This window comes from Rhea americana, unplaced genomic scaffold, assembly GCF_003343005.1.
Source record: "Rhea americana isolate MKP2758 unplaced genomic scaffold, rheAme1 scaffold_32, whole genome shotgun sequence".
In the NCBI taxonomy this organism is placed as follows: Eukaryota; Metazoa; Chordata; class Aves; order Rheiformes; family Rheidae; genus Rhea; species Rhea americana.
In genome coordinates, this window is record NW_028186446.1 from 2,474,361 (window position 1) to 2,490,560 (window position 16,200).

At 34.1% G+C, this 16,200-nt stretch overlaps 1 protein-coding gene across 1 annotated transcript in view; it reads left to right on the forward strand.

The window, feature by feature from the left end:
- Nucleotides 1-771: 771 nt before the first annotated feature.
- Nucleotides 772-16,200, forward strand: part of AKAP9 (A-kinase anchoring protein 9) — a 93,638-nt gene continuing 78,209 nt past the window's right edge. Inside the window, exons 1-2 of the mRNA XM_085310565.1 lie at nt 772-1,185; nt 11,626-11,670. Of these exons, the coding sequence (XP_085166691.1) occupies nt 772-1,185; nt 11,626-11,670 (459 nt within the window). The remainder of the gene's footprint in view (nt 1,186-11,625; nt 11,671-16,200) is intronic.

The window sequence follows — 16,200 nt, forward strand, 5'->3', positions numbered from 1 at the left end:
CTTTTTATTTACTCTGCAGCTACATTTACAAAATGTAATGTAGCACTTGGTTTACACTGGACTTTTAAATAGGAAAATAGTGTTACCTCTTGTCAGATTTTATTGATAGCATCTTTTTAATTCTGAATTTTAAATGGTAAAATTTGTCAGTGGTTTTTCTTATCTGAACAGAACTTCTGTTCYTGTTAAGAATAAAATATTTTAAATGGATTTTCTTGTGTAAACCACTATAAAGTGATTAAAAGTAATTAGCTCTTCAAAAGGCAGTGTCTTACAGTATTTGAATAGCTTACATACTAATTGGTTTTTCAACTCTGTGTCTGGCTCACCTGTGACTTTTTGTTTATCAGCATGTTTTGCTACAAGGTAGGGTATCTTGTAATTTGCTTGCTATCTGTTGTTAGACTTTTCCTTAATTATGTATTTTTCCTTTCATTATGGTGCTCTCAGTAACTTGAGATGCTTTCTTAAGTTCTAATACATTTTTAAAAAATTGGTATGGTATTTTTTGGTAGAAAGGTTTGCTTTTTTTAGTTTCGGACAAAAAGTTAAAAAAAACTTCAGTAGATTTATGTTAAGGTATTTATTACTGCAAAACTAAAAAATGTGTTTTGGTATAAGGAAAGTAGAGGTTATTTCATCATAGTTGGTCTTTACATTTACCTGTGAATGTTTTGATTCCTAGCTATCTGTGTGTGAAACAGTAAGTGGCTAGTATGAARCCTAAAATGAAATCATTAATATTTTTTTAGATTTTTTTTTAAGTGAACTATGAACAGAAGAATAATCTGCAGGTATTTCAAACATGCAGCATTAGCCTCCAGCTTGTTTTCTGTAGTGATTAGTTTGAAGCTTTATGTGGAACAGCTGATAAGCCTTTATAATGAAGAGAGAAACTTTCACCTTAACGAGATTTTCTCTCATGTGCAGCTTGCCCAATTTAGGCAGCGAAAAGCGCAATCTGATGGGCAGAATGCATCAAAGAAGCAGAAAAAGAAAAAGAAAACAACAAACAGCAAAGATGATGAATCAGTACATGATGGGCCTGATATCAATCGATCTCAAGGTGATGAAACATCCACATGCAGCAGCCGAAGAGGAGCAGCTGCTACTGCTGACTTTGCTATAATCAGGACTTTGCACAGTGGGGAAATTGTCAAACACAACCAGACTTGCACCATTGAGGTAAGTTTGTCTTACCTTGTAAACCATTATATTATCTTTTTCTTTTTTTTTAATGGTAGGCAACATAATCTATTAATTTCAGAATGGAAATGTACGGATCATTTAAGATTGGAAATACTGTTTTCTTGCCTCAGCTGTCTTCCTTAATATGTCCAAAGACTTTGTACCTAGTATCATGTTTTCTGTGGTAGTCAGTGTACCACAGCTTATAAAAAGTTTGTTGGTACTACATTGTGAACTCTCTACATGGACAAAAATTGKTTTTATTTCTTCATTTTATGCATTTCATTTTACTATGGTTTATAGATTGCAGTGGATTTTTTGATGATTGCAACTGTGGCTACAGCAAAACACAAAGCTAAGCATCTTTCTAGTATTCATGAAGTAATTTGACTCCTTTTGGTTAATGATGATGAGGAATGTATTTAGAACACACTACTTAGATTTGGGTGACTTCAGAGACTGATATATAAATACTCTACTTTTACTGCTTAGCAGAATATAATCCTGATRGCTAGTGGCTGAAAGTATATACTCTGGGAAGGCTGCAATATGCCCTGTGTGAAACACACTGACAGTTGAGTTAGGTTGTGAGAGACATGAATTCACATAACAAAATATGCTGCTCCTGATATGTATCTTGGGAAAACACATGCTGATCTTATTTAAGAATAGTTTTTTTGTATCCTTGAAAGCAGTGTCTCTAAAAAGCACAAGTGCTATTTTGAACAAGCAGTTCAACCCAGGTTTCCTTGCTCTGTGCATGTCAGTGCAGTCCTTTCCGAGGGGTGTAGTCCAGATGAGAGCTCTGCATTTTGGCTTGTCTGTCCTGTGCTAGGTTGGACCATTTTTAACTACTTTGACTCCATTATCCCATTTGCAGCAGCCAAAAAGTAAGAGAGACATGACATTTACTAATTTCTTACATTTATTAATTAAAAGGAAAAGGTTATTGTGCGAGAGAAGGACTAAACTTCACATGTGAATAAAACTTGAGTTCTTGGAGCTTCTTATTTTATGAAATATTTTAAGCCTAGGGACCATCAGTACACTAGATACTTTGAACTTCATAGATACTCGCCTTTAATATACAGGTTTTTCTACTCAGAAAGCTCCCATCAGGGCTTCAAAACTACTTRTAGTAATTGAGTAACACTGGCTAATTTGCAGATTTCCTGTAGGAGGTAACAAATTTTTTAAAGAACATTTAATACCAGGATGGCTGTTTTCATGCTTGAGCATGGGATATTTTTTGCCTTTGGAGGAAAAGGGAAGATGTACCTTTTGAGGGTAATCTGTTTTGATTATGGAAGGAATGAAATGCAGCAGATTATTGCAGCTAAGGAGAGAGGAATGCTAGGGCAGAGAGCTGTTAAGAARGAACCACTGAAACTGTTTTTCTAACAATAGAAAAATACTGCATAAATCTAACAGTATAAAGAAACTTTCTTAACTAAACACATTTTGAAGAATGTCATGATTATATGTTACAAATAGACTCTGCTAATGTATTTTTTTAGCATCACTGTGACTCAAGATGCATCTCTTGCAATTGGAGAAACAGAGAGTAAAGAAGTATAGAATCACAGAATAATTTAGGTTGGAAGAGACYTCTGAGATCCAACTCCCTGCTCAACACAGGCCTAATTATATCAGGTTGCTCATAGTAGCCTTTTTTAGGTTCTCAATACTAACAGTACAAGACCTTGGTAGTTTTAAAGATGTAGAAATTACCTCTCCAGTAGGTTGCAGTAGGTTACATACATAGATGTATTCTTAACATCATGCATAATTTTTGTGAGGTCTGAATCATTGTGGCTGGAATGATAAAAACCTTAAAGCAACTTCTCTTACATGAGCATAAATAAATATGGAGATTCTTAGTGTTTTTTTTTTTAATATAGCTTGAACAGAATAAACATGACAATTACTGTTATTTGTGATTGGACTCTCCTTAGCTCTTCATGTCTCATTGACTCCCCAAAACAGTATTCTCTTCTACCCCAAAAAATTGCTCCCAGCTGGAGAGAATTTTTCTTTGTTACATGTTGTCTATAATTTGCTTACTCATACTAAATGAATAACTAGTATTTTTGAGTAGGAAGATACTTGGCTAAAAGATCTATCTGTGTAGTATTAATGGAAGAGAAAAATTCTGAAATAATTTCACTGCTTCATAACTTACAGTTTTTAGTCTTGTAACTGTAATGATTTGATAGACAGCCTATATTAGAGTAATTGGATTAGAGTTTGTTAGCTGAAATGACAGCCAGTGTATTAGCCAGTTTCAGGCTAATCTTTCCATTGCAGAGTTAAAGACAGCTTCTTTGAGCTGTTTGCATTTTCACCTAACATTAAATCTTTATGGGCTGCTGTGTCAAGGGAGTAAGGCAAGATTCTTGGAGGCATTATGCAGGATTATTTTCTAGCTAAATTTCAATTCCGTTTACTACATTTTTTAATGGAATTCATATTTGGATTGGAAGGGGAGAGGTTTGTGCCACAGAACATATGCAGAACATCTAACTATACTGGCATACCTTTCTGAAAGTCCTGACTGGCCTCTTCTGTAGTAGTTTTGTRGATAGATGTTATCCCTCTGCAGTCTTTTTGGTAAGAATTTTTAGTCCCAAATGGAATCAGTACATCCAAATAAAATACCAAGAGCTCTGTTGCTTGGTGTGTGTGACAGGAAGTAAAATAGAGGCACACCTCTGGGAGTTTGCTCAGATCAGAGTTCCCCTTTTTCTCTCTTCTCTGCAGGGTGGCTGTTTTTTCCCCTCCTTTCCAGTCCCTTAATTATAGGAACTAGTTTCAGGAAGGAATAGGAACTAATTCTGGAAGAACTATCATGTTGTTTTGTGTTATCCTTCTTTTCAATTATATTCTATCTTCTATCTGAATTTATTTGCAATTCCCATAAGATTTGCCTTCATCTTTCAGAGGAAAAGTTTATCAGCTTTTCAAAGTACAAGATCTAGAGAAATGCCAGATGGTATTTCTTGGTTGAAGTTGCTGGATCTGAACCTGTTTTATCTTCAATATTTTTTATCTTAATCTTGCAAAGATGATGATATGTTGGGTTTCTAGTTGTCTTTATTTTTTATCTGTATTCTGTTGCATTGGAATGTTATTTTCCACACAGAAATAAAAAATAATTCAGAAGATGCAACTCAGCAAATATTTTGGATCAGTGAAACTCTTGGGTTTCTTTCAATCTTGGGATTGCTCTTTTTTTTTTTTTTTTAACTTCCTGCAACTGAAAATGGAACAAAACAAAAGCCACTTTTTCCAAGTGGAATGCAAATAACTGTTGAGATCACCTTCTTTGAGAAGTCTTGGAAAGATGCGTCAGACCAGAGTGTTTTSCAAGAATGTACTAATTCCAAGAGTTCAAAAGAAATTAACCTGTGGCACAGCAAAATTGTCCTTGAGTGACCTGGGTAGTAAAAGCTATTAAATAAAGCTTCTTAGAAATGAAAAGTTAGAAGTTCTGTGATGAAGAATAGCTGCTAATTGATTTAGGTTGGATTAGTAACTCTTCTTTTGTCTTTTACAAGACAAATCTGTTTGGTAGTAGTTTTGGAGTAGTTTAACTGTTTATTCAAGTAGATGATGATGTTAGTATATCAGTGTTTATCATTCATTTCCTTACCTTATTCTGAATTGTTAGTTAGTACCTGAGATTTGTAGAATTTGTTGGTAGTTTAAAATCAGATACTTCTGGATAAATTTCTGCTTTACTAGCTTTTTTTTATATCACATGAATACATGTTAAATCAGCATTAGTGCTCAGTATCAATAAAACTTAATCAAAAAGCCATTCAGATGTGGCAGAGTGTAATTTCCAARTGAATAATGTATAAAATAAATATCTATATGCTCATCTTAAAATACAGAACATGGACCAGCTTTAAATGGGATCTGTTGCCAATGRGATACTACCAGCCATGAGTCTGCTTTTCCTTATTCTGAAGCAATAAAGCRTCTTTTCTTCCACTTGTTCCAAGATCAGGATTGGCCTGTGTTTTTCTATTTTATTTATGTTTCCATTTTGCTTATTTACATCTCTTCCATTTCTGAAAGCCTGGCTTCTCTCAGAAAGTCTCCTGAACATACAACAAAAAAGACAAGATGCTGAGTGGTACAGTTTACTTATACCGTAATTTACATAATAATTTRGATACCATTCATCCAAAGCTCATACCGTCATATTTTCTTTTCTACTCAGTCCCAGATGTTAATTCCCTGCCTCTCTAAATCTGATCCCTTCCCTTCCCACCACACTATTACTGAAACGGAGTATTCCTCCTCTCACTTGCAGTTACAGTTCTGAGAGAAAATGGTTGTCATCTAAGTGAAGAAGATACTAGAAAAAGATATTAGAAACTACAGCCAGATTCCCTTTTACTYTTTTGTTTGTTTGATTGATTGATTTTCGTTTTGGGGTGGGGGGTTTATTTTCTGTGKTTTTTTTTGTTGTTCCTTGTTTGTTTGTTTTTTACTAGCAGGCCCAGAGTATTACTAGAGAACATCAACCTCTGTACAATAGACCTGTGTTCTTATATTCCAGTTCAGATGCTGCTCTTTCCCAGTTAACCTTTATCTAAGACCTTTCTGCTCATTTTCAGCAAGGAAAAGAACTGAGGATGGCATTGGGTATTCTAGATGCAGTCCTTTTCCTTTAGAAAGGGCATACATGAAGTATGTAAGCTGAATGTAAAAGGGATCAGGAGACATTACCTCACTCAGTGTCAGAATTCCAGCCATCATGCCACTCTGATTACTTTTTATACAGACATGCAGCTACTGTGTTTGCCTTTATACTGCAGAAAATACCTGTTAGCTGCTGCTACTTCAGCTTTCTCTCTCACTTGCRTTTCGGGTAAAAGATCCCAGTATTTTAACCCTAGTCCATAAATTAATTTACACTACTTGGATAAGGGAAGCTTACTTATTTGGCAGTATCAATAAGGTTTTGTCCAGTCCTCCAATATAAAAAYATGCTCAGACTTTACAATATCTGTTTTTTAAACTTGTTATTTTGGTTTGTGTCCTTTACATGTTTGATTCTTTTTATTGTTAGGACAAAAAGAAGAAAGTCAATTATGGCGAAGACCTGTCAAGGAAAATGAAAGCAGAAGAGGATAAATGGAATGAGAGGGAACTAAAGCACATGGAAAAGATAGGCATTGCAGAATTAAAGGGAAAACAATGCTGGTAAAGGTCAAGTAGACAGATATATAAGCAGGTTAAAAAGGGGTTTTAATGTCACTGATTAGTGTTGTCATTAGTAATGCTGAAAAGTTTTGAGTTAGAAGGAGATAACCATGACAGGCAAGGAACAGAAATAAGAGTATAAAAGGAGTTCCTGGATCAGGTTCTTGAGGAGATCCAAGAAAGAAGGGTGAGAAATAGGGGAGCATAAGCAGTATGGAAGAACAAAGAGGGAATCTTAGTAAGAAAAGTTTGGGTGGTGGATGTAGTTAAGGCACTTGTATGTTATAAGGGTGAAAACAAAAGGCCACAAAGGCTTTGACTAGAGATATTCTGGGATGCACAGTAAGATGGAGGATTTAAAAAAAGGATGAATAAATGAAGTGTAATARAATTTGATGCAACTAACCAAGTTACTTCAGCTAAGGCTAGCATTCCTTGAAAAAAGATTTTAAGATTGAGAATGAGAGTCTGTTTGCTAAACAAATGTATGAAAATAGTCTGTTCAATGGTAGCATGAGTGCCAAGAGAGGAAATAATGGATTCTCAGGAACATATGGTGGTGACTAAAGCCAACCATCTCACCCTTTACCATCTGGCCAAAGGATTGCCAAGATGTCTTGCCAATTTTCTTYGGTACATAAAACTCCAGTATTACGCCCTACCTTTTCACTGTGTGTATGTGTATATACATACATATATATACATTGTGCGTATACATACACACATGTGTGTATATATATATATATAGATAGGTAGATATAGTTGGACTTAAAAAATTAGACTTAGTAACACTGATATCACCTGTATTGAAGAGTGGTCTTTATGGATTCATACAGTATTTCATTTTAGCTTGACTGCAGGTCTTAAAGGTTGGCTGAGTTCCATTTTACCTGAGAGAAGAAACTTACTTAAACACTCAGAGAGGTTAGACTCACAGCATAGATTACCTCTTTGCTCATAATGTTTTCTGATACTGGAAATTTAGMGTTTCTGGAGTGTGAGGTATACCTTACTGCAGATCGTATTCAGATTTGGTAGATTTTTTTAAATCTCCATTAAGATGCGGTCGCTTTAAATCTGAATGTAGTCATTGATTTGGGACATAAAGTACCAGTGCATCCATTTTCTTTAAATAGAGTGGTTTTAGGAATGAGAGGAATTTAGGAAATTGTGAGGAAGGAGGTTGAAGTTTTGGGGGATGGAGGGGAGGAAAAAGCATTGAGATAGACCTGCTTTACATACTTGATACCTTAATCAAGMTAATCAGAATGAAAAGCAAGAAGCCTGGCGCAACTCTCAGCATAGACACAGGAATGAGAATCTGGGAAAACGTTGTTCAAATATATTTTAGCATTGACAGTACTCAGAGTAAAAAATATGCAAAGATGCTGCTGAAAAYGGTGGCTATAGTTGCTGAGAGACTCCAAATACAGCCTTTTTTAGAGGAATAAATGAAATAAAATTGTTGAGTTATTATTTGGTGTCTTGGAATAAGGCATATATGAAACAAAAGGTAGTTTTTTTAATACTACATCTACTAGTAATGGTACCATGTTCAATATCTCATTTGGGRAAAATTRCTAGATTATGTTGAGTTAATTCAGTGTGAAGCTAAATTTTACTGTAGARCTTGAATTATCATTGAGAGAGCAGTACTTATGTTACACCCTCAGTTACTGATAATGGTATTTAGAAAAACTAACAATTCAAATTTTCACATCAATTTGAAAATTTTAGCTCAAATACTTTTCTTTGCATGTAATGGTGAACTTATGAAAAGATAAAAAGGAGAGACTTGATAATAGTTCCACTGGTAAATCTTGGTCTTCATATGGAATTTTTTCCTTTTCTTGTGATCTAATTGAAGCCATATTTAATTGATAACTTAGCATTAATCCATTTACATTTATCCTACTCAATAGACTTGTGACTACGTTACTCTAAACTGCCAGAGTCTGTAATACAAAAATTCAGCAATGGTTTCATTGGTATTTTCCTGTTAGTTATAGTTTTCGTACAAACTAGCTTAGCTTATTAAGATTGCTTTTGCTTCCATCCACTGGCTAATCCGTGTTTGAAAATGARTTCAGAATTTTGCTGTTGATGTTTTTATAGCAATTTACACTATGATCCTAATCAAGTCAATAATTTAGTTTAGATAGAATTTTGTTTCCAGTCTCAGTTTTCTCCTTGTAATATACTCAGCTGTTGCAACTGGAATAGGTTAGTACTGTTGTCCATACTTACAGACGTTTTAGTGTCACCTAGGAAAGTTTTTGAAAGAGACCCAACAATAACTTTTTAGTTCTTGTGGTCAGTTGATTGCAGGAGTTCCTTTGTGAGGCTGATGATTACTCTGGGAGCTGAGTGCAAAGAACATTGCTTCTGAGCAGTGCTCAGCTGCATAGAGAGCAGGCTTGTCTCAAGCGGATGCCCTGTGTTCCAGGGACAAATTACCTCTTTTTTCCTACCATTTYGTGGTATTTAATTTTCAGTGACAAAAATGTTTTTGATTTCTGAAAAGGGCTGAAGTGTTGTATATTCTCATGAAAAGTACTTTCTCTAGGTGATGGAGATAGTATGGRTATAAAGACCCTTTCCGATGTCTTTTGTTCAGTATATTTTAGTCGTGAATCGTGTTGTTGGTGGAAAAAAAAAAACTAAATAAAGAATAAAAGTACCTTGCTTAAGAGATTAATATTTTGTACAAAGCCAGTGTTGTGTGACATAGGTGGTATAATAAGTGCAAACAAACATCCTGAAGTCATGGTGTAAGAGCAACTTATTTCAAATTCTGTAAAGTGTTGAGAGAAATGGTGAGTAGCTTCATTGGCTTCATTCTGTGCCAAAGATGTTGTGTTGCTAACAATGTATATATGTGAATTTCTGAAGTATTTCCTTTTAAACTGAACCCTTGTGGTTCATAAAAATGAGCTGTGTAAAAGCTAACTACTTTTGTTGGGCAAAGAGTATGGAWAGCATACAGAATGGGTGTCTTAAAGATGGAAAGAACTGGATTTTGAAGAAATTTTGATCAGTTCTCGGGCATGATGGATGGATAAAAGGCATGATGGATTTCCACAAAATGTTGTCTAACATTGATTTAACAGCTTGAAGTCWTACAGTGTTGGAGTCTGCAGTTGGGCTTGTAGAATTTCAGTCTTTTTAATTGATTTTAGGAAGGTTTGGATAGACCCTTTCGTATAGAAGGGTTCAGAAAGGATATAGAAGGGTTCCAGAAATATTTAACTTGTTCATTTTGCCATCATTCTGTATTTTTCTTTAGAAAAATCTCTTGGCAAAAATTCTTGGTCTTAAGAGCCAAAAAAACATCTGYTCAAGCTGTTGAAATACCACTTTTTTTTCTCTAAAGTGAACCCTGCAGGCAACATCTCTATACTTTGGGTTCATCCAAAATAATTTAAGAAAATGCAAGAAGGATCATCAGCTTTTATATTTTGAAAGATCAGCTGTRGAACAGGAGAAGAAAACTCTCTAATATTGAGTAGTTAGAAAACTCAGAAGGATATCTTCGTTATTTGTACTAAAGAAAATTTTCTGTTTAAAATCAGCAAAGTATTTTCTCTAAGAACTTTTATATAAAAGTACTTAACTAAAACTGGCTTGTAAGGAAGATGGTTATAAGATGGTTGGAAAGTTTTGAGAGCAATAACTGCTTTTTGCACAGATATTTTAGTGAATGATTCTTAGGGGTTTTCAGTTTTGARAGTATCAGCTGTTTCTGGGTTAGTACCTTTTTATTAAGGATTTTATTTTCACTATTGAAACTAAAAGTCTTCTGTACATTCCCAGCTCCTTACCTATTTATTTGTAAGTAGCAAGAACTCAACATTTAGTTAACACTTACAAAGACTAAGATTTTTGATGTGATTTAATGTACAAATGCAATAGGATATTTAAGATGTGAAAAACAGTCTCCAAAGATCCTATCAGGCAGAAGTGGCTAATGAAATGTCAGAACTTAAAATTCATAAGAAAATTTTTAGTGCTTGATTTATCTGTAGTTTGCAAAATAAAACAATTCATTTAGATCCATAGAATTATTTCTCTTTATCTCCTTAGAGAAATTTAACTATAAAAGACAAAATAGAGGTCTGCAGAGATTTTATTTTTATCCTATAAAKTGGGGTCTCATGAGCAGAGAGGTGGCCTTAATGCTTTTGCAGCCAAGCTAAACGCAGAAGCTRCCGAACCGCTTGGCACACGCTACCCATCCACGATGGGGAGTCTGYTCTCCATCAAGCCCAGTGGGCTCTTCCATAAAACAGCAGAAGTGACCAGAGAGAGAGCTGTGGCAGAGGATCCAGCTTTCACTTATCTTTAATAATGCAAAGYTGATTGCTTCTTTGAAAATGTACCTAAGAGAATTCAATAACAAAAGCAGATTGATCTAATATGAGCCTGGTGATTTAAGTGAGTGTTGAGTAAGTTCAATTGTCTACACTTGTTTTTTGCTAAAGTAGTTTTACATTTTAAGATTAATTTTGAGTTGAATAATTTTTTCRTTCCCCAAGAACACACCTTTTGTAGGTATTTTGAATATTTTGCGTGTTTTYCTACAAATTTCTTGCTCTGAAACCTGATGCTTTGTATCAAGCATTTTATGTGCCATTTTTAATGTTGATATGGCTTCCTTCTTTCAGCTGGTCCAATTCCTGTATGTTAGAATGCAAGATTTAAGTCTTTGTCCTTGTTTCTTAGCTTCCATGGAAGCTGAAAGAGAATGAGTGTGACAGAAGATTGTTTCAGAAGTCTAGTCACCATCAAAACTTTTGCATGGTTAACAATGTCATAATGTCATTCAATATATTACTGATGTTCTTAGGCTAACAAAATTCCTAATTAGGTAAAATTACACTCAGAGAAAAGTCCTGTTCTTGATATTCCTTATTTCTTTAAAAAATATTATAACTTACATTTCCAGAATATTATTTTATACTAGTATGTTGCATTTTCATTAGAATGATTTGTCATGTAGTTGTACTGTTTCCATGATCAAAGTTGAATACCAAAGTAACTTTTTCTTTTTAGCTAAGATGGCAAGAAAGTCAAAGTGTGTTTCTCTATATAGATTCTAWTCAAACTTGTCGATATCTGAAATATATTCAAATACTGTCTACGTCTTTAAGTAAATGGAATATGTCTTGATAAGTATTTTTAGATTGCCATCGTTGTAAATATTTTAATATTTTGTTTTAGCCTGAAAGTGAAATTTCCACTACAGTAGAAGATTACAGTTCTGAGGTAAGACTAAAGTAAGACTTTTCCATTTTAAAATTTCTTCTAACTTTTCTTTTGCATGTTTATTAAATTTCTGTGGACTGTTTTCCAAAAAAGGAGGAAATAAAATAAATATCACGGTATAGACAACATGAAGGTATTGTCATTACAAGTATGATTAAGCATTAACATTAAAGAAAGGATTATGTCAGCTGCTTAGTAAGATGACTACTGTAATCAACAATATTGGCTCCTATAATGAACAATATAGGAGATTTATGAATGGTTGTAACAATTTCATCATTATGGTTGCATTAATGCTTTGTGTTGCCGTTGAAGTTGTGGTTGTGCATAATTTCTACTAATTTTCTGTTGAAAATTATTTAATGATTTGATTATTTTTTAATGAGGAAATAAAAAAAAAAACCCTGTTCATTCAGGAAGATAGCTCAAAGTAGTTGTTCTACTTTAAAAGCTTCAACAGTAGCTCAAATTTAAAATGCTTCATATTTTTCCTATTAAATGGACATAGGAATATGTATTTTTCTAAATAAAAAGAAGTTAATTTTGAATGTGTTTGCTATCGTGTATCTTGGTTCCTCAGATTGTTTTGTAGTTTTGTGCTGAGTTTTCCGATACTTACATAAGACTTGCAGCACTGAATGTTGAGGCTGCTCTAGTTCTCAAGAATTTCCTTTCTCCRTTTGTACTTTACCATAATATAAGAATTGTATAATTTGGGGACAGATAAATGATTCTATAAACTGAGCTAAACTGTTACATAGTTTTTCCATTTCTTTTCTACCACAAAGAAGAAATAATAGAGGAATATGTTACAAACACTAAGGAAATAAGAACTGCAAAAATTTAGATTGCCTTTATTCATCCCTGTGGCATGCACACGTCAAATTAATCTTTAATTTCATTGTCACGTAGTGCTCTTATCTCACGTAGTACGTGTAAGCTAATCTTTGTTTTCGTACGATATCGAACCTCTACTTTGAATCTAGAATTCTTAATTTCCCTATGGCTTTCTTAAAACAGTCCTTGTTACAGTTTTTGACAGTTTTTGAGTGTTCTAYGAACTTCTGTTAACTTTAAAAAAGTCTTTTAGGAGTCTCAATCATTAGCTCTCTGTAAWGACAGTCTTGTTTTTGTTTTGCAGCTATCTGTGCTAAACGCTTCTGCAAAACACATCCCAGAATCTTAAGCTGGGCCATTAGTGAGCGGGGAACAAGTAAATGAATACATCTCCGTTGTTAAAGTGAATTTGTTGTAAAATACGTACTGTTCCCCAGTTGAGTTAGCCTTTCATAGGCGAAAGTGACCACACCTTAGAGTAACTATTTTATTCCATACCAGAAAAATGTCTCTGACTTGACCTGCTGGTATATTTGTATGATGACGAAGTGAAATCAGTAACTGCAGCAGACAGTGCCTTGAAAACTTTGAGGACTTCAGTTTCTCAACTTAAAGGCTCTGTCTTCACTTATTCCCAGTTCTAGTCTCTTGACCGACTCTTGGGTTTGTTTTCTGTCCTCCCCACCACCACCCCCAGTAGCTCCTATCAGTTGCCGTTTGCTTGAGGTATGGTAAGATGATAGGGCAGCACATGCACACAGTTTGCCATTGGGAGTGAAACAAATACACTTTTGAACAACTGCTGTGACCTCCCTGTAATATTTTAGAGTGTGTATCACCGCAGTATGTGACTGCGATTCAGTGGAATATACAATATGTGAAGAATGAACCCTTGGAWACACTTGACAATGGCATTGGTGTTCATTTATCTCTTCAAGTGAGAAATATAATGTGTCATGAAATATGGCTAGAAATTTTGATCGTATCTGAAGTTTTAAGAAGCAATGTTGTACCAAAAGCTCAGAAAGAAGATACTTCTTCATGAAGAGACAAAACACACAAAAGCTGTGACATAATGTCTCATTATAATTGTGTTTCTGATTTTTAGTATTTTGTTAATATCGATTGAATTCAAAGCTCTTATTTGAAAATGGTTTTTCACAGACTTCATCTAAACACTTCAAAATCTAACCTAATTTGATGGCATTTTTACAGTGCTTCGTTCTTCAGATTTCTGTGGATGCCCGCAGATTATATTAGGGAACAATTTTTCAGATACTAAAGATGATAGAATTACAGCTGGACTGCTTTCTGARTGGACCTTTTTTAAAAAATTGCAGRTTTTCTAAAAAATGCCAGGACAGATTGGTGTGCTTGCATTTCTAGATACTACTAATTCTCATTCCTGCAAAAAGTTACTTTATTTCTCTGTGAATTCTGTTCCAAGAAATAAGTAGGCAATAAGGAACTTTTGAGCAGTAAAATGATACTAAATCAGGTGAAGAACAAATTGAAGTGATGAGAGCTGCTGTCTTCCAGTACATTGCTTTGCTTCCACTGCATTACAATTGATTGGTGTCTGCCGTGAGCAAACAACACGTTTAAGAATGCCTGTGTTTAAGGTACTGCAATGAACTTTCAGTGCAGTTTGTGTCAGCTTGTAATGTCACTTTTATTATTAAAATCTTTATTTACATTCATAACYATCCTATAATTGAAGATATCTGAAACCTTTTTAATTGAGGAAGATGAGAGGAAATTAAAACTTGCGTATAACAGCGTAATTATTAAGTTATATCAATTTTTGAGCTATTCCTTTGTTTCAGATATATGAATTTTTTTTGAATGCTAAGAAACCACACATTGCGCAAATATAGGCCTGTTCATCCCTTTTTTTCCCCCCCTTGTTTAAAACATCTGTATCCTCTTAGTGGTTTTTGTCAAAAATTATTCTGTCATGCTTTAAAATGAAAAAGATCATAAATAATTTGCTTTATTATACTCAGTAAAATAAGCCATGTGGTTTTAATTCATCGGCCCCTTCTCATGAGGAATTGGATAAAACAAATATTTTCCTTCTTGAGAGACTTATCAGACATAAGCAAATACTATAATCTAGCCTAAGCAAAGTTAAAGGAACCAGTGAATGCTTCTGTCAGAATTCTTGTCTTGAAGGAATTTTATTGTAAATATAGTCTTTCGATCAATTTTCTTCTGTCACTTCTCTGAATATCTGCTAAGTCTGCTTGCCAGTCTGTAATGATTATGTTGTTTTCATTCATTAAAGTATTTTCTATGTTTTCAGTGATTGGACATTAAGTATTGATTTACATTCAACAGGAATTTGGAATTTATAAAGAGAAATCTCTGTAGTACTAAGATTAATGTTATAAGTAGTTAGACATATTATTACTGCTCTTTCTGAAATACAGTTTCAGATCTTTGAAAGCATTAAGGGACTGAGAGAAAAGCTGGCTCTTTAGTAAAGTGCTATGTTTTAACAAATTTAAGTCTGGCCTCTGGTGGCAATTGCTGCGAATCACTGCCTTATTTTAGTGGTATGAGTTGTTTTTCCTTGTATTTTCTTGGAAGAAGCTTAAAGCTTTCACTTGACTTTAACATTTACTACTGAAGTAATATAAGCTATACCTTTGTTTTTAGAAAGCATACTAAAATATATTTTATTTTATGCTAATAAATACTATTTCTGTGAATTGCTCTGAAAATACAATGAAGGAAGAAAAGTTGGAGCTTCCTTTAAGGGACTTAATAACCTTCAGTTATTTAATCTATTCTGTTCACCTAGTTACTTCTGAATACTGAATGTGTTGTAAAATTGTATCTCTCCTTGCCTTGTGGTTATTAATTATGCAATTATATCATGAGCTCTTATTACTCATTTYGCTTACCTTAAAATACTTTGTGGTTTGATTGTTTCTGTARAGAGACTATTAGTAGCATGCTGGGGTATCTAGGCACATTGTAAGGCGTAAGGAGATTTCAGCTTTAAAGGTGAATTGCAAAGCTTTAAAGAAGTTGTTAATTAGGAAATTCTACATCAGTAGTATTTACAGGCTTGCAGAAGAGCCCTCTACAGGCAAAACACTGGGCCCAGGAGAAAAATCATGGAAGTCCATTAAGCCTTGTGCAGACTCCTGTCAGTGCTAAGTTGGTATCTGGACTGTAGACTTTAAATATTACAAATGAGTGAACAATTAATTTTAAAACAAGATATTTAAAAACTAGTATTCAGACAGTCATCTATCTCCTCTGATGCAGTGAAATTTTGGTCATGCCTAAAGTTGCTAGCCTGTTCATGTGGCTCCCAAAAGTCTGGCATTCTGATATGTTGTTTTGACTTGTACAGTTTGCTCTCTTGTCACATTTTGACTTGCACTTTACCAAAAGGCATAAAAAACTTGAAATGAAAAGGTATGAGATGAGAAAGAGAATGGACTGAAATGTTGTTACTAGCTCTTAGGTTTCTGCYCAAATGAAGCAGAATTTCCAGCTTCCTAGACAATTGTTTTGAATTTGTATAGCAGAATTCCTTTTATTCATAAAGGGATTTTTTTTTAATAGAAATTTCAGGTGCTGAAGAGTCTAGACTATCTGATGAGTTAAGGTTTTTATGTTCTGTGGTAGCCCTTATTATAAAGCATCTAAGAATCTTTGGTGTTGCACACAGAAGTG